Consider the following 24,652-nt stretch of genomic DNA (forward strand, 5'->3'; position numbering starts at 1 on the left):
AAAGGAAAAGTTATCGTTATGAATGAGTGAAAGTTACAGTAGGTAATAGTACATGTGTCCTGTGAAGAAAAGCTGTCATCCAGTGTGTGCGACAGTGTCATAAAGCCATGTCCTGAGCAAAGTAAAGCGTTGTCGTGGCTTGGTTAAAGTGAATAATCCGGAGCTGACATCGACTGTTTCGTTCATTATTTAGGGTTAGGGGGCGATGTATGCGCGCCACTATTGTCCGCCAGGCCCCCCTTGGTGTCCCCCTCTGCCCCCTCCTGCCTCTCTCCCACCTAGTGCCCTCCTATGCCCTCTCCTAGCCCCCACTCCTCCCCTCCCGGACTGCTGGGCGCGCCCCTCCGACCCGTGATGTTATCGGTGGAGTGATAACATCGGGCAGGTGCTGGCCAGCGGTACCAGAACCAGGGATTACCTTTCAGCTCAAACACTACCCTCACGCCGATCTTCCTGCTGTATTCCCTCATTCATATATTCCTGCGTAGTTGCATCAGAATCGTCTATCCATACCCGCACTCGGCATAGGATCTAATCTTATGCATGCAGTTCCCGAAAGAGGGCAGGGTACCGGAGACTCTCTTCGTGGGCGGGTCTGGCATAACTGGTACTAACTCTGGGCACACGACACTCAGGGGGCCGTGTGTATAAACTCACCTAAGCTTACGCTGTATAAAAGACTGGCTTTTTACCTAAACTTCTATCTTCATTCATACAACTACCAAACATTTCACATTGGAATGAACATCAAAGTGGTAAAAACAATACAAACCGGAGGAACTGTAATAACAGTTAACTCCAATGAAGACATATTCATCCTCTGAAAATGTAAGGATTCTTCATAAATATAGCCCAAGGAACCTAGACATGGTCCTGGCAAACATCCCAAACTGGTCCTTAGTTATAACCTACATAAGGACGTGTGTGTGTGTGTGTGTGTGTGTGTGTGTGTGTGTGTGTGTGTGTGTGTGTGTGTGTGTGTGTGTGTGTGTGTGTGTGTGTGTGTGTGTGTGTGTTTCCATATGGTCGAGGCTAGGGGGACCTTCCAGAGCTGGAGGACGTTAGTGCCACTGATAGAAAGAGACATTAGGAATAGTTCAAGGGCACGGACTAATCCAGGACCCGTATTTATAAAGGACCTTAACCCATTTTTGCGACAAACAAGGTCTCCATGTTTGTGAATTAGTTTTGCTGTACAATTTCGTTTTAAAATTCTCTCTCGTTTCGTTAAGAGGAGTTTGCTAGTAGTCTGAGTGAAGATGAAAGTGAAAGCAAGCAATACTCTGCATAATTTAGCTTTTCCAAGGTAATGAATATGGATCGTTGCTGGAAATCATACTGTATGGTTAGATGTTTTCCACTTTCATGTTCACTTTAGCTTGGCTGCGAAGTATTTGGCAGCGAAGTGAATGAGGATAAAAGTGCCTAGAGTACACACAGCTTACGAGAAACCTAATGAATACAGCCTTTGTCATCAGAAACTATACTATTTGGTCCTATTTTTCCCACTGATATTCACCCGAGTATTTTTGCGAGGGATTTGGTAACTGTGTGGGTGAGGTTAAGGGCACAAACAAGCAATACCATAAACAAGTTAGGTTCTAGAAAGTTTATGAATACGGCTCGGATATCCTCCTTTTTTCCTCATAATCCAGATGGGGCGGCCAATGGAAGGGCGATCGCTAGGGAAGGGGAAGAGGGCGCCATTCACAGGGGCTTGTAGGTCCTGGTGTAAATTTTCAACGAGTTTCCTGGCTTAAACACTCAACTAGGATTATTCTTAGTGAGGATCTTCCGGATGACTGTAGCTGCTCAGGCTGGGGTTCTCTCTCTCTCTCTCTCTCTCTCTCTCTCTCTCTCTCTCTCTCTCTCTCGTTTATCACGATTTTAAAGCACTGATTAGAAAGTTAAAAAAAAAAGATTATCTCAAAACAGTTTATGAACTACGAACTATAATGAAGTGTCCTTCTTTATTATCACTGAGAACGACTACTACACACATTAATAAACAAAACAAAAACTACAGTAGTAGCATACTGCTTCGCTTTAAGGGATCTCTAAAGAGCTGATCGTCATCGTCTGGCGGGGACATGATTAATACTAGAAAGCGCACAGAGATCGCATACCTCCGCCAATGCCATTGCCATTAAATTGGATCCGAATCCGGAACCACCCCAAAATTTTACTTTTCTTCCTTGGCCCATGGCCCAACCTTCCACATTTCATCAAAATTCGATCATAACTTTTTGAGTATTACCTGATCCGGATCCGTGGATATAGAATCCAGATCCGGATCCACCCCAAAATTTAATCAATTCTTTCTTGGTCCATGGTGCACATTTCCACAAAATTTCACTGAATTTCTTTGAGAACTTATGGAGATACTGTGCCGGATACTCCTGATCCGGACCCGGATCCGGCCCACTATTTAATCATTTTTTTCCTTGGCCCATGGTCCACAAAATTTCATAAAAATCCGTTCATAACTTTCTGAGTAATCCTGCTAACAGACAGACTGAGAAACAAACAAGCAAACCAACGCGGGGTAAAACATAACATCCTCGGAGGAGGTAATGACAAGTACCATCAAACTTAAAAGACCAACAATATGGGAATCAGCCTTCATCACGAGGGGTACAAGTCAATTGATCTATTTGTTGCTTTTCAGCCTCTGAATCCCCTGTTTGTTGTTGGCTTCTTCACTTGATCTGAATAAAATCGTCTGGCATTAACTGAGAAAAACTTTGCATATTTACCGCAACTGTCGGTCTCTCTCTCTCTCTCTAAAAAAAAAAAAAAAAAAAAAAAATCAACTGGCGTCAGCAGGAGAAAAAAACAGCGTTCGACTTCTATAGCCCAAGGCTCAAACACTGGTCTTAATGGGTTGCGCAATAGGTGTATGACCGATGAGGGAAGGGTAGGAAGGGAGGAGGAGCGCTGTGCCGATGAAGGATAGAGTTATATGAACGACGTGGGAAGGGGAGGGAGGTTGAAGGATGTGGAAGGAGAATGCAGGAAGGGGAAAGATGATGTCAGAAGATGAGGGAGGGAGGAAAACTGAAGGAAGGAAAAGAGGGAGGAGGGTTGAAAGAAGTGGAGGGTGGAGGGAGGAAAGTGAGAGAAGGAGGAAGGGTGACTGAAGGAAGGAAGGGAAGGAATGCTGAAACAAATATGGTTCAGGATGAGGATGGAGGCTGAAGGAAGGGGTGTTTGATCGATGAAGGAAGAAGAGAAAGGATTTAGGAAGACGAGGGATGGAAAGAAGAAGACCAGAGAAGTATTGTGAAAAGGAGAGGTGAAAGAAAGGAGGGCTGTGGAAAAGGTGTTGTGCTCATGAAGGAAGGGTAGGGAGTGTGAAGGAAACGGTGTTTGGGAGGGCAGGAAGGATGGAAGGAAGGGAAAGGGGAGGAGTGTCGTGCTGATGGCGTGATCAGTCTTCACCCACATCCTGCCATAACACTACGACGGTGGCTAAAAGGGCCAACTCCTTTACGCCGTCGCCTATACTGTATGGATTTACGGACAGGGAAAAGGGAGACTCGTTATCATCACCATCATCATCAGTTTCACCATTTTTCTCATCAATTCAGCATCACTATCATCATCATTGTCATACTTGCCATCATCATCATCTCGCCAATCAACATCATCAGCATTATCATCATCGTAATTTCCAGCAACATATTCATCATTATCATCATTATCATCACCCCGATGTTCTTTTCCACATCTTCGGGGAGATTATATACATCTTTAGACGAACCTTTCTGACTAACGAAATCAGACAAACTTCACTAAACTATTAAACAGGTTTATATATTATTTTTACCATGCAGTACTGTATTATTCAGTACTAGAATGCTCTGTCGATGTGAAGGATCTAAAAGGCTGTGAGTTGGAGCCAAAAACTAGTGCTTCAGGGCATAAAACAGCACGAACAAAAAAATCCCAAACAACCTGACAACAACCTAAGCGAGAGAAGATAAAGAAAGAAAAAAAGAAAGGAAAGAAAAAAGAAGACGAAGGGAGGAGTGAAATTGTTACTTGTATCATTATGGCAAATCAATTCTCCAATTATATGCACGATAAGTATTTTCCGTACAACTCATCAAACTTTGAACACTAATATGTTATGAAGGATCTCGAAGTAAGTAAGAAACAGAAAATGAATCATCATCATCATCATCATCATCATCATCATATCATCGTCATCATTATCATCATCATCATCATCATATCAAACATCATCATTATTGCACTCCCACCAGCAGAGTGGAAGATAAATAATGAACTCATCGTCAAACTGATTAATTAGAAAACTCCTTATTCTGTACTTATTCTTTACACTGATTTTCACTCGTGCCGTTTGCTTTAGTCTTAAACAACCAACCAGAAAACATGAGAGAGAGAGAGAGAGAGAGAGAGAGAGAGAGAGAGAGAGAGAACACGAAGGGGGCTAACAACAAAAAAATAAAAGGGGGTGAGAGAGAAAGGACGAAAGGGGAAAGGGTACAGAGGGGAGTGGGCGACAGGGAGAGGGGACAAAGAAAAAGTACAGAAAGCGATGGGAAGCGAAGAGAGAGAGAGAGAGAGAGAGAGAGAGAGAGAAGCAGTGTGCATCTAACTCACTTTGTTTACTTCACAGCGAAAGATCAAGGCAGAACGTGGATATAAATGAGGACACCAGGATTGAGGAGGAAAATATGTGACAAATTCCTCACGGTGAGAGAGAGAGAGAGAGAGAGAGAGAGAGAGAGAGAGAGAGAGAGAGAGAGAGAGAGAGAGAGAGAGAGAGAGAGAGAGTTAAAAATTGCAAATAATGAAAAATGGTAGAAAAAAATAAAGATCTAAGAATACAGATTTCCTGTGCTTGTCTAAACACAAGTGAGGAATAAAAACAGCAACTCAAAATTAAGGGAAAAAATGGTAGGAGTGAAAAAACACGAAAAACCTATGCCCTGAGCTTTTATACATGCGAGGGAAACGATAAGGAAGGAAAAATCAAAATAATGATTTTGAAAAACAAACACTGAATAAACAGGGGCATGGTAGGGGGCGGTGGGGAAAAAGGCCCCGATACGATCTGTCGGCGTGGGAGAACTCCAAAACACACGCGGCTGTGGGGTAGTGACGACAGAGAGAGAGAGAGAGAGAGAGAGAGAGAGAGAGACTATGAAACATCAGTGGAAATAAAGATGTAGGAAAGCAGTACGTGCAATCCTAACGAAGGCAAAAGAAAAGAAAAAAAATCAGGAAACGTAAATAAAGGATTAAAATGTGAGATATGGGAACACTAAAAGGGAGGAAGGAATGAAAATACGGTTAACCACCAAGGGGAAGCTAAAACTGAAGAAATGATATAAGAGAAAAGGGAATGTGTGGGAGAACGTAAAAATCACAAGACTCTAAATACGACGGAATGAAGTGCAGCAGCTGACTTACACAACACGAACATAGGTTAGCAGCCTTACTATACACGATCGAGAAATGTTTTATGGGACCTAAAGGGCAACTGACTGATATAGCCCACGAACTGCTTTGTCTGTCACTGGAGGAATAACCCACTACCACTTTTTGCTTCGGGTTTGTGTACATCTGAGTTGGTTTTTATATCATCAATCCAGCTTGCAACAGTTAACGAAATATAGCACAATCTTCATCTTTTTAACCATGACCTTAAACATTCGGATTATCTTCCTGGGAATCGTTTTGTTGAGAACTAGTAAGTGATACAGAAAAATCCTCTAAAAACACACGATCGTCCTGATGGGAATAGTTCAGATGGGATGACAGGCCAAGACAAAGGTGTGGAAGTCTTTTCGAGTGTTGAGGGAAACGTGTATAACAAAACTGTGTTGTGTGGAAGTGTCAGTGATTGTAAGAGATTCTGTATATGCCATTATGAGTTCGTCAAGGGAGCCTCGTCTGAGTACAAAAAACTGGAAACATTTGTGAGGACATACTACTTCTCGCAATTGCTGTTTATGTGCACTTCAGGACGTAATCAAACTTACAGAGAGAGAGAGAGAGAGAGAGAGAATCTGTGTGTGTGTGTGTGTGTGTGTGTGTGTGTGTGTGTGTGTGTGTGTGTGTGTGTGTGTGTGTGTGTGTGTGTGCGCGAAAGGGGGTAGAGGGTTGTAAGGGAGGGTACACAAAACGAGAAGAAAGAGATAGTGGGAGGGAGATAAATAAAAATCGCAGGGAAAACATCGAGTTCTGGAAATACGGGACAAAAAAATTCGCATCGGTAAACTTGAATTCCCTTGATCCTTTTTGGCAGTTTTTCCAAAAATTAATAAATACAAGAAAATATACCAAAATGGAGATATGAAACAGGATCTTTTTATCAAATACATAGAAGCAGACGTTTCGAAGAACACAGTTTTCCAAGAGATTGATAGAAACGGAGATAGAAAAAGAAAGACAGAAAGAGAGGCCCGTCTGTGATAAGCCTTCCCCCCAGTTCCTTCCTTATCTCTCCTTCCTCTATACTGGGAATATAAAGTTATCTCTCTCTCTCTCTCTCTCTCTCTCTCTCTCTCTCTCTCTCTCTCTCTCATTGCGTGTTCTCTGTAGTTCAGGAAGCTGATAATTTAAGCCATATAAGTTTCTTTAATTAACCAGAAGCTCAACATCGCGTTCTCCCTACCTGCGATAAATTATTTCCACTTCCATCATCATCATCATTATCATCATATCTTCTATTCTAAATGTTATGGATAGGACAGAAAAAACAAAACAAAATGAAAAAAATAATGCAAAACTATTAGAAACCCAACGAAAACAATTCACGCGTCAATCCTCACCCGTCCTCCATGATGACGGATGTATATAATTTGTGGCACCAGACGATATTATTCATTCAGCTTCGGAGAGACGTGCCGTAATGAACTGGTTAAGGACGAACCCACTTAACCCTCTTGCCATAAGAGGTGTGTGGCAGTGGCGAGCATTAATTACAGAATGCGTCACCGTCCGAAGAGGATGAAGCTCCCTAAAGGAAAAGAAACCCCACAGAGCGACTTAAGCTCGACTGTTGCTTTTGTTGTCTTCTTTGCTTTATTGAAATGTAGTTAGAAATCAGTAAAGTACTCGCAGAACGAACAGTGAAAACAGTGCACCACGAGGGAGGTATACCGCAGGCAGAATAGCGTTGGGTGGAAATTAGACTTAAGGCCGAAAACTGGTCGAAATCATTATACAGCGTTACTATATTGCATATTTTGCTTTTAGAAACTAAGAAAAAATCATAACGCAGCATCAAGACGTCCATGGACAGTAGATATTTGGGATTATGAGGCTACCAACACCTCACATCCTTAACAGCTGATTACTGCATATGGCACATTAATATTCTCCTGTATAAGAGTTACCAAAAACCAAGTGGACATTAAAAAGATGCGAAAGAATATTAAGGTGTAATACATACTTCAAACCACTAGTGAGGTGTCGGGGAACCTCATAAACTCACGAAAAATACGGGGCATATTTCGCGTCTCCTCGGTCACCACACCGACAAGACGGCACCATCGCCTGTATACTCTTACAGTATCCTTTTCCCACCTTCCTACAACACATCTCCACCCCTCACCTTCCCTGGCACCATCGCCTGTATACTCTTACAGTATCCTTTTCCCACCTTCCTACAACACATCTCCACCCCTCACCTTCCCTGTCCCTTCCTTGGAATGCCAGTAAGTCGTGGCTTGTTATTCTTCCTGTAATTGTGAAAGATGGTGAATGCATGCACTGGAATGAAGACATAGCCAGATTCATGAAGATTTCCAAACCATCCAAGTTCCATAAATGAATCACTTTGACGATACGATGACACTGGTCTTGACAAATTGAATGTTGAGCCATAAGACACTTTCTGATTCAACTCTGTTATTTTCACAGTTATCTAAATCAGTGTTTTATTTGTCGTGCACCATTCGACTACTATTTTTTTTTTCTCCAATGGATCATAATGAGACACTGATGATGACACAAAAAATATTAAAATGTAACTGTATATAACAGAAAAGGGTACAGCTGTATCATTGCCTTTTCCGCAATTGTATCAGCCCATCAGCGACACTGAAAGTGAGACACCGTCGCCAGGAAACTTAAAACGGATAACAGTGTGACCTGATTCATAACTTCTACCATCTCTCGTAACTACAGAAGGAAGACGGCCCTGTGTACAAATGTATATGTTGATAGATTTATGAATGCTAACAAGAACACATGAACATTACCGTACTTGTTCCTGATACTAAATTAAATCTATTATAATTCTGTGATTACATGGTTCGTTGTTAAATTTATTTGTGAAAATGATATAAGTATTGCCTAATATTATGTCAAAGTCTCTAGTATTCATAAATCTACCGTGCTGAATCATATAACAAAACATTTATTTTCAAGCTTTTTTATTCCCGTCTGCTTTGCTAATACCCTTAGTTTAGCTACAGCATGCAACTGCTATAAACCTGTTGCTCGCTTTTCTGCTTTTTAGTTCGTGAAACACTTTTAGTATCCCCTGGATCAGATATGTTTACCCATATTATACACAGCGTTATAATGTTATTTGTGTGTTGTTTTTTTTTCTTTTTCAGGATGATGTATTTGGTTCTTATATTTGGTTGCACATAAGCACGAGCAAAATATTAATAATTTATTGTTATTTGTGGATGTTGCTGGAGGTTTTTTAAAAATCAGTTTGCTACAACTCTGCCTAGAATTTATCAATGGGAGCAGATGCTTGCTTAACTTGTTGAAGATTAGAGGTCCTTGTTAACATCACTTCAATTGTCTGATCGTAGCCAAAATAAGCACTATATGATACTACAGTAGTGAAATGATTACCAAGACATGATAAATACGCTGATCACGTCCAGCACCATACAGCTGCCAACTTAATTTTACTTCTTAAACACCATTACGAACAAAAGTTCTTTGACAGTCCCCTGCCAGCATTGTGTCCTCCCGTCCATACTTTTCATTGGTTCCCGAACATCAGAGGGTATCCTTACTACTCCATTTCCTGTGTTGTGTGCTTCGATTCAGGTAATTGATTTTCATGTACCATATATCGCAAAAGCAGGCAGAGGAGTGTCAACGATTCTTTTTTTTTTTTTTTCCGCGATAGAACAGTCAGGGACAACTGTTCGCTGAACTTTCCACCACTTCATCTCCTGCTGGTTAAACTTACTCAGATGAGAGGCTTGATATCTTTCTCTGCTCATAGATGATTCGCTCTGATATGATGCGTCAGGGATAAAAGTAAGGGACATTCCAAAAACTGTTACGTACACGAAGTGGAATATTAGAACTTGTGTCCTTGGCTGTACTTCAATATAGCACAGTGAAGTACTGTATTCTGGTGGCCGTCGCCTGACCTCTTCCTGCTCCCCCAGAGGGTCGTGAGTGTGTGAACTGCGGCGCCACGTCAACGCCACTGTGGCGACGCGACGGCAACGGCCACTACCTGTGTAACGCATGCGGCCTCTACTACAAGATGAACGGACAGAACCGACCCCTCATCAAACCCAAGCAACGCATGGTGAGTCACACTTTACAGTAATGTCTCCCTCATAAAAATAAAAAAAGAAACAATGACCTGTATGCCGTAAAATATCTACCATATGTAAAGAACAGTCATAACTTCTGATACGTATGTAATATATTCAACATTTTTGTACAGTATACAGGATACAAGGTGCTTAATGTTCTGGGCATTAAAGAATTCACGGTGCAGTAGGAAACACAGCCATCCTTCCCCGGCACCTCACACAGCCAAGCCACACACTATCACAACACACACTGCCACACAAAACACTGTCCCACTTCCCTTACACCTCACACTGCCATATTTACACTTTCACACCACACAGTGCCACACCAAACGTTGCCATAGACCTACTCACACTGCCAGGCCCTCGACTCCAACGTCGCTGAGACTGTTGCATAGTAAATTTGAAGGATTGTAAAAATTTTTATTCTGTTCAATGAAATGTTCAAATCTCGTTGGTGAAAAGAATACAGACCATCACGTCATAAGCCACAGAGCTGAGAATACTTAAAGCCTGAATGAGGAGTAAATGGAGATATGCCCTATTTTCGCTGAGCATTCTGTACATAAATCTCCTACTGTACTTTACTGTTTACATTCTCCCCTTCTATACACCTCATATATAACAGTGGAAATAGCGTTAGGATAATGATGGTAATACGCCCAGGTAATGTACACGATTTTACCATTACCATCCATCGTCATAAAATAAGAAACATATAACATTAAAATACGGTATCTGCAAACTTCTAGGAATGAGACTAAAAGATTATGACAGACAGACAAATGGACAGGCAGGCCGAGATTTAGATAAGGAGACACTGACATAAAGCGACAAAAGGGAGACAGCTGCGTTTTTGCGAGTGGAGAGAGAGAGAGAGAGAGAGAGAGAGAGAGAGAATTGAGGAGTGAAACATCATGATGCAGTGAGAATCAATGCAAAAGTGAATGAAGATAGAGACAGGATAAAATGAAAGATTAAATAAAAAATGAGAACTAGGGAAACAGACAAGAAAAATAAAAAAAAAGGAGAATTATGGACAGACTTGGCAAAACACAACGTTCTCAGCTTATGTAATATGGTCACTAGTCTATAGTGCAATAATCATGTAATGCTTCAAACTCTCCTCATGAAAATTATCTAGACAGATAGATACATGGGCAGACAGACATCATATATATATATATATATATATATATATATATATATATATATATATATATATATATATATATAGAGAGAGAGAGAGAGAGAGAGAGAGAGAGAGAGAGAGATCAGCGTTAACATTACCCCCTTTCTACCCCTATCCCCAGTCTGCGCAGCGGCGGGCGGGCACCAGCTGCGCCAACTGCAAGACGACAACAACGACCCTGTGGCGACGCAACCAAAACGGCGAGCCCGTGTGCAACGCATGTGGCCTGTACTACAAACTGCATAACGTGAGTACAGGTTGAGGCTGGAAGAGGGATATTGTTTCACCTGTTTTAATTTACTTCTGTGTAAGTAACAACTGTCTACCTGTTTTCTCCTTCTCCATGTCTGTCTGTCTGTCTAACTGCCTGTCTATCTATCTATCTATCTATCTATCTGTCTATCAACCTATCTATCTATGCTACAATTGCACGGCGGGAGGTACCGGACTTGTGTGTGAAGTAACACTGCATTTTCTAAATATGTTTTCCTCTTTGCCTATGATATATATATATATATATATATATATATATATATATATATATATATATATATATATATATACACCCACACCCACACACATCTATTTATCTGCATCTTTCTATCTACATCTATTATTTATCTGTAACATCTGCAGCATCTGCCACGAACCATACAACGAGAGTACCAGAGGAGTAAGGTGTGTGTGTGTGTGTGTGTGTGTGTGTGTGTGTGTGTGTGTGTGTGTGTGTGTGTGTGTGTGTGTGTGTGTGTGTAAAAGAAGTGACAGTATTTTAGTTATGACATTTTCCGCCTGTTTGTCTACGTCTGTCAACATGCCCATCTACCAAGCTATCTAACTACTTATTTGTATAACTGTCTGTTTATCTGTCAGCCTGGCTGCTTATCTGTGTATGCGTGTATCCATCTCTCAATCTGTCTATTTATCAATCTATGCAGTAATATTCTCATCTACAGTATGTGTCGTGTGAATCATTCCTTATCTACTCATCTACCCATCCATCACTAACTAGCTACCTATCTCTATCTCCTTATCTGCCTGCTGTCTGACGCCTAATCTCAGCCTATGTCAAGGGTGATGATGACAAAAACCCCTGCAAGCCTCTTTGTCACAACATATCACCACACCCTCACACAACTCTTTCCGACCTCCCTCGTGCACTGCTGTATTGCACTACCGACTTCTTTTTAAAATACAGTAATGAATGAACCAATACATATCCTTCCATTGTACTTTTGAATATATTACATCCCGGTTTTCAATCTCCAAGAGAAAACTTGTACTCTTATGACCTTTTTCTTCCTCTCAAAAGCTTCGAACTCTTTTTACACTTTGTTCAGTTCCAGGCTGCAACATATTCCATTAACGTCTTCCTGTTGCTCCTTGCATTTATAGAGCATATTCATACTTGAACACAATGCAACAGAGAGAGAGAGAGAGAGAGAGAGAGAGAGAGAGAATTATGCAGATGATCATAATATTAAAAACTACTCAGCCGATGTTTGTGGTGTTATTAACTGTTTTCTGCTCAATTTCTCTTTTTTTTAAGATGAGTTTATTGTTAATTTTTGTCCTCCCCATACGACTGTCAGAAATGAATTTATTCTTGGAAGAGGAGAGGTCAAATACAGCCTTCATTAACCCCTTTAATGAAACAGGCCTTTCCCAAGTTGAATAAAATCCTCCAAAACTGCTAAGATTAAGCCAATATATACGTCCTCTAATCCAAGATATTAAGTCCCTCCATAACTTAATTGGACTTAGAAAACCTCAACCAGTGTGATGAAGTCTGTCACCTTCCGAGTCACATTCTCAATATTTGTAAGGATGGTTTAATCCTTTTCATACGATTACGTTTCATTTTACATTTTTCTTGTCTCCAGGCCATTTTGTTTTGATAAGAAAAGACTTCGAAGTGGAGGGTTTTCATTAAGTTCTTCTCTATTAAGAGGGTCTTCTGAACTGAATCAAATCGTTTGATAGCAGCAACATATAACACTGACATCCTCAGACAGGCTAAAGCAAGCGTTTTTCCCACTAAACATCGACTCAAGCCTCTATACAGAACTAAAGATATAGTAATGGATATCATGACTCGACGAACTGACGGAAGCATCACAGTGGCAGTTGATCAGTCTCCATTAAACATATGCAGTAGGGTTTAGAGTCCTGATGACCTGGCTTCCTTGTCTGGTCCCCTCTCTCTGCCCTGTGTCCCACTCTGTTCACTGTACGGCTTTCCTATCGCTCCTTTTCCCGTCCTCGTCGTCCTCCTCCTCCGTTTCTCTCTGCCTCATGTCTGATTCCTACGTTCAACCTGTCTCACATCTGTATCACCCTTTTCATTCAGTTTCTCGATCTCTGGCATTTGCTCTACCCCTCTGTCTACTTTCCTCATCCTCTCATTTCGTCCATTTTCCCCTACCCTTCATTCTTCCTCCCTCCTCCCTCTCTTCCTCTTTCCCTTCTTCCTCACTCTTTTCCTATTTCACCCTATTCGTCGTCCTTCTTCTCTCTCTCTCTCTCTCTCTCTCTCTCTCTCTCTCTCTCTCTCTCTCTCTCTCTCTCTCTCTCTCGTTCTTATCCTCCTCTCCTCTCCTCTCCTCACTCATCTCTCTTACCTTCCCTTCTGTCCACACGCTTTTCTTTCCATCTACTCCCTCCTCCTCCTTTTCTCCTTCCCTCCTCTCCCTCCTCCCTATCCCCTCATTTCCCTCTCTTCCTTCCTCTCCCAGTTCCTCCAGCCTCACTCTTTATCTCCTCCCCTTTCCCTCCCTTCTCCCTCTCCCATCCCTTCGCTCTCCCTCTTTCTCCTATTCCCTCCCCTCTCCCTCTCTCCTTTCCTTCCTAACACTGCCCTTCCCTTCCTCCCTCTCTCGTTCCCTTGCTCTCCCTCCCTCACTCCCTTCCATCTTCCCTCATTCCTCTCCCTCTCCCAACTCTCTCCCTCCCTCTCCCTCCTTCCTCTGTCTCGTGTCTCACTCCTCCGTCCAAGCTATCTCCTACATCTCTGTCCCCCCTCTCCCCCAGCTCCCTTTTTCCCCTTCTCTCTCCCTTCCGCCCTACCTCTCTCTCTCTCTCTCTCTCTCTCTCTCTCTCTCTCTCGTGTGTGTGTGTGTGTGTGTGTGTGTGTGTGTGTGTGTGTGTGTGTGTGTGTGTGTGTGTGTGTGTGTGTGTGTGTGTGTGTGTGTGTGTGTGTGTGTGTGTGTGTGTGTGTGTGTGTGTGTGTGTGTGTGTGTGTGTGTGTGTGTGTGTGTGTGTCCTCTTATCCAACCCCCTCTGTCCTCCTCATTCTCTCTTTTCTTCAACCGCCCTCCTTGCTTTTTAACTCACTATAATTCTGTGTGTTTTTACCTTTTTCCTCATTCAAGGACAGTTCTCTACCATCACCATTACTCTCTCATTATCTTGTCTTAGTCACAAATTTTTCTTCCACCGATATCCTCTACTGTACATTCACTCATCTCGCCACTTCCCTTCCCATTCTGTTGTCTAGCGCCTCTCTCACATTTTGTTGTCGTCATCATTATTTATTCTGCAGTTTTTCTTTAGTTCCCACATGTCTTTTTTTCGTGGTTTCTCCCCATCATTTCATCCTTTTATCCATCCTTTTTTTCTTCCTCTGCCTCGTCCATAACTGCTCACGTTCTCAGCAATTCATATAATGTTGCTACCTCACCTCCTCTCCCTTTGTCAATACAGACAGATGGATTGATAGACAGATAGACTGAGACAAGCAGATAGATGGATAGACAGATACGTTTAGAGACAGACTGACTTATATTCTCCACCTGTGTTTACGTATCCGTCTAAAAACATCTATAAAAATCCATCTACGTCCTTATCTATTTACACACTTATCTCTTTATCTGTATTTATGTATCGTTTTTTTATTCAATTTATATCTGCCACTTGAGCCTCCTTCCCCACCTCTCCTGGCCTGCCCCTCCCCCAGCCCAGGTGTGTGGTGGAGCGGGGTGAAGGGGAGATACCCAGTTGAGATAAAGGATTGATGGCCATCGGTGAGATACCAGCCAGATGGCCAAATGTCACCTGCCTTCCTACCCTGCCTACGCTCCTGCCTACCTACCTATGCTACCTACCCGCCTCCCTGTCCTACCCACCTACTTGCCTAATCCTTCCTCTTGCCTATCATCACCACCCATCTTTTTTGTTCTCCCCATCTACCTGTCTACTCATCCTTTCTCCCTACCTATTCTTTCCAACTTCCTGTTCACACATTTAAACTGCTGAATACTTAATTGTTTTCTCCACCACTTACATGCTTACCCTCCTAGCCAACATACCTATCCTCATCACCAACCTGCCTACCATTCCCACCTAGTTACTAGTACTGTACCTCACCTCCCCACTTACCTACCTACCCTCTATATCTACCTGCCTACCCTCTCCATCTACCTGCCTACCCTCTCCATCTACCTGCCTTCCCTCTTAACCTGCCTGTCCTACATACCTCCCCTCCCCACCCACTTATCTACCCTTTTCACGTACTTTTCTACAATTCGTGTTTACATGCATACACTTCCAGTCTACCTCCATACCCTTCCCACTTTCCTTCTCACTTATCTGTCTACATACCTACCTCCCCTGCTCACCCTCCCTTTCTTCATGTCTCCCCACCTACCTAACTGCCTACCTTCCCTGCCTATCTGTCTACCCTACCTACTTGCCTGATTTCCCTCTCTACCTGCACTATCCACCTACCTGCCTTCTCCAACCTACTCATTTCTTCCCTTCCCACCTACCCTCCTAGCCAGCCTACCTGCCTTGCCCACCTACCTGCCCCCATTAACTGCCCACCTGAACTACTGTCTGACTCGTCTAAATCTACACCTGCCTCGCTTCCTGCCTCTCTACAGTGCTAGCTAATTCTTCTTTTTTTTTTTTTCTTAGTTTCTCCATGTCTTTATTTACTACCCGTTATTTACAATCTCGTCCTGCCTTTTAATAAAAAAGTCATGACGATGATGATGCCAACCCCTAAGTATGATTTTTTTTTTATTCCTGTTACTTCCAGATCGTTATATGGTCGATTAAGTCATCCTTCAGAGTGAAAGTTCTAAACCTACAAACCTTCTCTTTTCACTCTTTCAATACGACTGTCTTTATTTCATTCTTGCCATGGCCTGATGATTGTATTCAGTTTAGGAGTGGCTTGTCCAAATGTACGAGTAAGTGTTAGGCGTAGACTTCTTTAACCCCAACAATGAGTAAGGCACCTTTTTTTTTTTTTTTTTTTCGTACTCTAGCCGCAGCCAACTGATCTTATTCAACACTGGGGCGAAACTTTGATGTAAAAGAGCCTGAAGCAATCTCTCTTAAATAGCCTACTTCAGTACGACGACGAGTTTTAAATTTCTACCAGTCACCATTTCATTTTATTCAACCACAGAGACGCCCCTCACTGTGAATGAATCAACCCCTTCAGTCAGTGGGGAGTCTTTTTTATTATATCCTTACAATCTTCAGACGATTTTATTACACTTGAGACATTTCGAATAGAAAATAAGAGACAGCCTTCATTAACCCTATCAGCTAAGACAAGATAGCAGCAAAAATAAACTAAATTAAAATGTCGGCGTAGAGAAAGGAGTTAATGGTCTGGTATTTCTCCTTATCTACCAGCACGTCTCATCTGTTTACCCACCTGCTTGCTTTAATACCGTGTGGCCTACTTCGCTGCTTGCATCATGGCCTTCATTTTCACTCCATTTATATTTTTCGACTTGTCTAATTTATCATTCACACCCTCGGCTAAATCACATGTGAGCAGATTTCATGCACGCTTAATAATTCCACAAATACAGGCTTATATTTCCTCATATATGATAATACTCGTACTCTGTTATGCTAGGCTATTTGTTCCTATGTGATTGGTGAATCGATCATATGTGCTTAGTAATTCGCCCCTGTTCTCAGTGTTTACTTCATAATTAGTAATTCGTCCCTTTGTGGTCAGTGTTTACATCATATATGCTCAGTAATTCTCAGTAATTACAAATGCTCAGTAGCTTATATATTTACCATATAGTTAAAGTTATTCATATGATGTTTTGTATTTGGATGTACTCTCTGTTACACCCATTCACTTCGTGAGGTTTTCTTAAATCTAACAAATCATCAAGAATTTGCAAGAACAAATCAATGCCCGTTGTTCTGAAGAGGTTAATGGAGATTGCATTTAAACCCTTAACAAAAAGACGACATCCCTTAGCTAAGAGATATCGTCTGGTGGTTGCAACACCAAAACCAGAATATTATCGTAAGGAGGGAGTCATCCCTGCAAACAATAATGTTAAGCTTCATAATGATAGCCTCTCATTTTCTCCCAGTCAGACTCTTTGCACTATATTCCCGACGGTTTAGGATTATCACCAGCATCCCTTCTTTAGCTTCTCTTTTATGCTGTTGTCTTTCCAATACTGACAGTTTAAATGAATGCTATAAATGTCATGCAGAAATAACTGATAATGAAGAAAGCGCAAGACTGTCTCTTAAGTCCACGAGAATACGCATTCTCCCTCTCTCTCTCTCTCTCTCTCTCTCTCTCTCTCTCTCTCTCTCTCTCTCTCAGCTCCCTTCCCCCTTCCCCTTTCCTCTCTCTCTCTCTCTCTCTCTCTCTCTCTCTCTCTCTCTCTCTCTCTCTCTCTCTCTCAGCTCCCTTCCCCTCTTCCCCTCTCTCTCCTCTTCCCCCCGCCTGCTTGCTTGCCGAGGAGACGCACCACCCACTCTCAGATCTGCAATGAGACGTTAACTCAGACCCATCTAAGATCTGGCCTCTTCGCGATGAACTTCAGATCTGTAATCGCTCTCTCCGCCTCGCAAATCTCAGGACGTGAACCGGCAGCAAAATCGTTGGCTGGGTTTTAATGCACTTGTCACGACCGAGGAGGGTGTGAATCTGTCTTTTTACTCCTATTTGTTTACTGCTTTAGGAAGGTTATGATGGACATGGAAGGTTGGTGTCCTTACCCAATGCAGTGGCCGATTTTCTAAGGTTATTAAGCCTATAAAGGTGTGGTGCTTATCCCTGTATGTTGCCTGATTGTACATGGCTGTGAGGAATGTGGAGACTGCTGCCTTTTCATCCTCGTTTGTTTTCTGATTGAGAAAGGTTACGAAGGATATGGAATTCTCGCCTTATCCCTCTTTGCTGACAGATTTAGAAAGGTATACAAAGTTGTGGTCTTTTGTCCTCGTCTGTCAACTATTTTAGCATGGTTAAAATGAATATGGAACTGTACAAGCCCATTTGTTGACTGATTTGCCTGGGTATGTAAAGTCTGTGGTATTCGTAATGCCATATTTATACTAATATTGCAAATTTATGAGGTGTAAGGCTATAATGCAACATTTCCTTGTAAACTAGTGTAGAATTTAGAGGTATGGTTTGAAAAATTCATTAATCTTTTCAGCACAATGGTAACTTAATTTAACGCAAAAACTGGTTTAAGCAACTTTCATATGCTCCCATTTTACTAAGAGGGTTAATGAAGGATCTCTCTCCTAAGCTGAATATTATCACCTGGATATAACAGGAATAAATTAATAGAAGACGCCATCGCAGTAAAGGATAGTTCATTTTCAGATAAAGATTACTTATTTCAACAACAGACCAATAATGAGATGGCTCTCTCCAGTGCAGTGTTGATAAATTGGGATACCCGTCTCCTCCATATGATAAATTACTCTCATTCGTACCTTCATTCCCCCTGCAAAACTCAACCCCAGTGCCTGCCCTACAAAAACAGAGGCAGTGTTACAACGGCAGCAGCAACAACATCGGCGCCGAAATATGTCTCGGTTATACACGTGTTGACGGAAGAAACAAGTCGTAAATAAGCACCATTTCCCCCAGCGAGTCGTTTCCTTGTATCTGTGCGTGCAATCCAGATGTCGCCCTCCTCCTACGCGCCCCGAGATGAGAGATAGCGTTCCTTATCCGCGGCCAGAGCGATCACATTGTACATAAAGATGTCGTACGATAAAGCCCCCGAAATCTCTCCCTTCCCCCATGAGACATTATCTTGCGTCTGGCAGCGAGGGCTCATTCATTTAGCCCAACCATCTCCTCGGATCTGAATCAGAGATCATAATCACAGATAATCTTAACTAATTCTGGCAATAAGCAATAATACCGGTTTATATATGATTATGAATCACTTGAGTTTGTTGCAATGTACACTTAAATATTCAGCAGGGTTTGGTTTTGAAGTGACTAGTTGTTTTATTTAGTAGGACAAGAGCATAAACAGACGACCATATATTCTGCAACTTAAGCCCAAGACGTTATATAACTACTGCATCTGAGATAGCGAGATTACTCCTGTCTTTCTAAGTGGAGAGAGATGGCATGCCCGCGATAAAAGTGGCGTGAAATATTTCCATAGATGCGTTGTCGCGATGGATGGACAAGATCAAAAGGCAAATATGTCATTAAAAACATTGGTGGGTAGATAAGGAAGAGGAACGTGGGTGGGGAGGTGCAAGTACTTGATACTGGGCTGATTGTGGCTTGGCAAACTACATCTTGATGGGGCCGTGGAGGGTCTGGGTATTGGGAAGGAGGGATAGGGGGAGAGATGAAGAGGGAGGAGTTGGAAAGGGATAGGGAGAGAGGGAGAGTAGGGAAGGAAGGGGTTGGGGAAGGAGGAAGGGTAGTGAAGGAAGACGGAAGGATGAGAGGGTGTAAGAATGGAGAGACGAGAGGGTAAGGAAGGAGGGGGAAGGGGTTAGTCATGGAGATGGGTAAGGGAGAAATGAAAGATTTCTGTAGGAATAAGGGAAGGAGGAGAATAAGGCAACGAGAAGAAAATCGGAGAAGGAATAATGGAGAGTGTGTTTACAGAAAGGAGGCAAGGATTGAAGTAGATGGTAAGGCAGGAGGAAGGAGGGAGACAAGGCGAAGCGGGAGAAAGGGAAAGTAGGAGGGACAAGGGCGATAAGGCAGCAGCGAGGAGGGAGATAGGGCATGAGGGAGGAGGGGGACAAGGTAGGAAGGAGTTGGAGGAAAAGCAGGGGGGAGGAGTGGGTAAAGCAGGAGGGAGGAGAGGGTAAAGCAGGAGGGAGGAGAGGGTAAAGCAGGAGGGAGGAGAGGGTAAAGATGGAGGGGGGGAGAGGATAGGACTGGAGTGAGGAGAGGGTAATGCAGGAGTGGGGAGAGAGTGAGAGTTAGGCAGGGGGGAGGAAGAGGTGAGGCAAGAGGGAATAATGAATGAAGCAGAAGGAAAGGACAGGCAGTACTGAGGGTATGGGGGAGAGAGGGGAAAGGGGAGAAACAGAGGGACTAAAAGGTAGGGAAACGGAAGAAAAGGAAAGGTAGGGAGTGTGGTGCCGAGAGAGGAAAACTGGGTAGGGGATGAAAATATGATAAAGGCAGGAGATATGGAAAGGACAGAGACCCAAGAGGGAGAAAACATTAAAGAAAAACTGAGGAGAAAGAAAGAATATGCAGGAGAGAAAAGAGGGAGACAGACAAGATAGAAAAAAGGGAAAGAGATGGCAAAAAAATGATGGAGAGGGCATGAGGAAGAAAAAGGATTGGAAAAGAGTTAAAGAAAGGAAGATGCTTGTGTGTGTATATGTGTTAGAGAGAGAGAGAGAGAGAGAGAGAGAGAGAGAGAGAGAGAGAGAGAGAGAGAGAGAGAGAGAGAGTTAACAAAGTGAATAGTAACGCGAGAAGTCAGAGAGTGAGATGAAATCAGTAAAGGTGATTAATGAGGAGAAATAACCATCAGTCTAATCTAAATCTTATCAAATCCTTTCGACAGTATCCCTGACTTGTAGTGACGCTGATCTTAGTAAGTTTACATTTACAGTAACTTATCCTATGACATTCGTTCTAGAAATGGAATAAATGGTAACCAGAAACAGTACAATAAAATCACGGTAGACAGTGAAGAGAGAAATAAGGGATGTATTATTTGACAAACACTCAACATTGTGTAATGAATGATCAGGCAAACTAATGACTCACAAGACAGAGTTCGTTTAGCTGAATCCCTCTCATCGTCTCTGATTATTTGCAGCAATACCTGAAAGAGCAAGCACGCGCCAATATCACATGTCTGGCATATAAAGAAGGAAAAAATTATAAAGAAAGAAAATGTTTGGTATTTCTGCAAGCATCGATTAACGGGTTTGTTACCGATATAGAGTGTGAGGAATGTAACGTTATCCCTTCCAGTACAATCACGTGATGTTATTATTATTATCATTATTATTTTCATTATTATTATCATTATTCCTACTCCCAAACGATCACATTCAGCTAAAGAGACTTTTGAACGGGAGGGATGAGACATAACTATTATCAATCGATCCAGTGTTAGAGACCTTTCCCACGCTGAAGAAAGTCGTCAGGGAATGGGAAGATTATGCAAGTAAAATACCTCATCTGATTCAAGGAGTTATCATGTTAGTACACTGACGCCTTTATATTTTATTCTTGCCACCTCCTAACAATTTAAAACATTAAGAAAAATTTTCTCTGCTAACCTTTCATTATTATTATATCTAACGTCTGTTATTGCCAACACGGGATGATTTGATCCAGATTAACCAATTCACTTCGATAACTTTTTCTTTTTTTTGTGAAATTTACAGACGGTTCTGTTCAGTTAAAGGGAAGAGATGTTTGACAGTATGCTGTTCTTTCGCCGCGGATCTTTCAGTTCAGGATGCATACTCCCCAGCATCACTGTATATTCCTCTCTCAAGTCTCATCGAAACCACATTAATCAGCCACTATGCTCTTTCGCGAGACCGGGTATTGTATCTTCGGGAATTTGACAGTTATCTCACGGAACAGTTCTTAGCTATTACATTCTTCTTACAGTTTGTTTTGTTAACTAATGGCTTAAAGTTCTTTAAGGTTAATAAACTATCACAGCTTCACTGAATATTCCTCCCTTCAGTGTTAATCGTACAAAGTAAATCGCTCGGTGTTGTCTTTTTGCCGAGAGCCATGATTTTGTATTTTTCTACCGATACAGTCGTTTTCATTGGGCTTCGGGATGGATAACGTTCTTTCAAGAGTTAGCAGTTTGCCTCCCCAGATTCATTTAAATATTCCTTATCGAGTGTCAACCGAACGCTGTAAATCGGCCAATGTTCTCTCTCCGTCGCCAGGCCCCCACAAGGAAGGAGCCAGGAATGCGAGGAGGTCCGGCCTAGACACATCAAAAGAGTTCCTCGCCTGTCTCTGGGCTCTCACCAACTAAGCCTCTATATAGTTCTCCCGTAGATCTCTCCTTCAAGCCATGTAATGAAAAAGTCCTCTTACCTTGTGTCATCTTCCTTTGTCCAAGCAGTTCTTTTTTCTTAACAGTGTCCTTTCTATATTTACGTGAGATTTCACCCCATCGGAATGAAATTGTCTGGCGGCAGCAATAATCAAATAAAGAATAATCGTACTTAACATGCTTATAATAATTTCCAGCATTTAACCACGAGACGTCTCCCTACAAAAAGAATAAAATTATGGGAGCGTAACAAGAATAAAACAAAAACAATGACACGGTACTGAAGGGGATTAAGACATATCATTTCTGCTTCCTTTAATTACTGAAGGGCAGCAAGAAATATGACGGCCAAGTGGGTCCAGTTTAAAACGTCATTGAGTTGTGCTAATTACAAGAAAGAATATGTACGACAGAATTAGTTATTTGCCACAAGAGTTATTATGTGTTATGCGGGATAATACAGCAAGCGTTTTTCTCACATGTAAAGTGGTAACAAAATTTCTGTATGGGAGGAAGGTACAATGTGTGTGTGTGTGTGTGTGTGTGTGTGTGTGTGTGTGTGTGTGTGTGTGTGTGTGTGTGTGTGTGTGTGTGTGTGTGTGTGTGTGTGTGTGTGTGTGTGTGTGTGTGTGTGTGTGTGTGTGTGTGTGTGTGTGTGTGTGTGTGTGTGGTAATAAATAGCGCTTGGATGCGACATGAAGTACCAGAAACACCTCGCTCACGCCTCCCACTCCACCTCTTTCCCCTTCTTTCCCCTCGTCCTTCTCCTGGTTATTTTTCTTCCTCCTCCTCGCCCTCCTCCTCGCCCTCCTCCTCCTCTTCCTCTTCCTCCTCGTCCTCCTCATTATCGTCCTCTTTCTGTTCCTCCTCATTCACCTTCTGTTTCTATCCTTCAATTCTCTCTTCAGATGACATTTAATATCACCTTCTTTCTTTTAATATGGTCTTTTTTTTTCCTTTTACTTCCCTGCCTCCTCTTTTCCCACTCTCCCTCCTTTCTCCTTTGGCTCATTAGTCTTTTCACCTTCAAAATTCCCATCACCCCACATATTCTTTTTTTCCTCAACCTTTCATTCCTATTTTTTGTTTCTTTGGGATCTTTACTGTCTATCTTGTCTTCCCTCTATTTTTCCCTGTTCTTTATTGTTTACGTCTACTCTTGATTTTCCTGGTTTCTCTACTTTTCTGTATTCATTTTCTTCTTTCATACTTTTTTTCTCTTTTCTCTCATTTCTCATATGCTCATCTCAGTAACCTACTATCTAATATTTCTCTTCAGTCCTTCATTTTTTGTCCTTCCTTTTACCCTCATCATCATATTGTCTTATTCTTCTTCACTGTCTTTCTACATGCCTCTTTTAATTATATCTACATCTTTTCTTGTACTTTTCTCTTTGTCTGAACTTAGGTAGCTAAAATATCTTGCTGACAGATGTGATTCTACGACTGAACAGTGCACAAAAGAATGTTGTGAGACTCTGGATGACGCAAATATTCGTACACACTATTCATCATGGAAGTACAAAATCACTGAAACTCGTCCCTTACACCCTGCTTTCTGCTTACCTTATTTACGTTTCTTTCTTCTTCGATACAAGATCGTCGCTCTTGCTAGTTCGTACTATATTCCTTCACCGAGCCACTCTTTTTCGCTTTCCCTGCCTAATACATTTCTCCCTTGGCTCTCTCACTTCACACCCTTCTCCTCTTAGTCATTTGCTCCCTCGCTCCCTGCACACCCATTCGCTCACCCCTCATTCGCTCGCTCACTTCTAGCCACTCTTCGCTCACTTTTAGTCACTCTCTCTATCTAATACATTTCTCCCTTCTCTATCACACTTCACATACACTACCCTTTACACACTTGCTCTACTAGCTCACACATTTACTCGCTTACTCATTCACTCACTCACTTCCTTTTCTCTCTCTCTCCCAACCCACCTCTACCTCCTCGTGGGCGTGGCCAAATGGAGCGAGGGTGTGTGTGTATGTGTGTGTACAGAGAGACAGTAGCCATTTTTGACACCATTTGCTTGAGCCCTCCCTGCCCTTTCCCGGCGTCTCAAATATATTACAGGCAGCCCCATCTTGACGCCCTCCCCTAAAATGAAGCTCTCGGGGGCGTTAGTGGTACCTTCTTCCAGTGCTATATCTGTGTATTTAAGCTGCCACTCAGGACTTAGTATGCTAATGTTAAGCGCTTCACTCTGGCGATTGATTTTGTATTTTATTCTTTCTGGCTTCTCATGTTATTCTTCAGTTTAGGATAGAGTTTTGGAACTGTAGGGGTGATATATACAGCCTTCATTAACGCTTTCAGTAAAGGAGGTATTTCGTTAAATAAATAATGTCGTTTTGAGGTAGCAAGAAAGAAAAGTACGTCTTCGTATTGAAGGATTAACTCGTTCAATATTATGGCATCATCTGCAGTTTATTCCGTTTGTTACCAAATGACTTAACTGAGGTACAGACCTCTTTGACAGTATAGAAACGACCTCTATTATCCTGTTCATTATCACAACTTCCTTTTATATTTAACCCTGACTACTGCTGGACGATTTTATTCAGCCTTGGAAGTGACCGCGGTTGCGTAAGGGACAAACCTGATTATATGCGTGCCCTTACCAGCGACGTCCGAA

General features: G+C 42.1%; 1 protein-coding gene across 1 annotated transcript in view; it reads left to right on the plus strand.

The window, feature by feature from the left end:
- The window catches only part of LOC145406463 (uncharacterized), a 181,794-nt gene that overhangs the window by 137,846 nt on the left and 19,296 nt on the right, over positions 1 to 24,652 (plus strand). Inside the window, exons 3-4 of the mRNA XM_080277618.1 lie at positions 9,402 to 9,547; positions 10,871 to 10,996. Coding sequence (XP_080133744.1) covers positions 9,402 to 9,547; positions 10,871 to 10,996 — 272 coding nt within the window. The remainder of the gene's footprint in view (positions 1 to 9,401; positions 9,548 to 10,870; positions 10,997 to 24,652) is intronic.

Source organism: Coenobita brevimanus, chromosome 70 (assembly GCF_032717465.1).
Source record: "Coenobita brevimanus isolate Jiangsu-jjx chromosome 70, ASM3271746v2, whole genome shotgun sequence".
Taxonomy (NCBI): domain Eukaryota; kingdom Metazoa; phylum Arthropoda; class Malacostraca; order Decapoda; family Coenobitidae; genus Coenobita; species Coenobita brevimanus.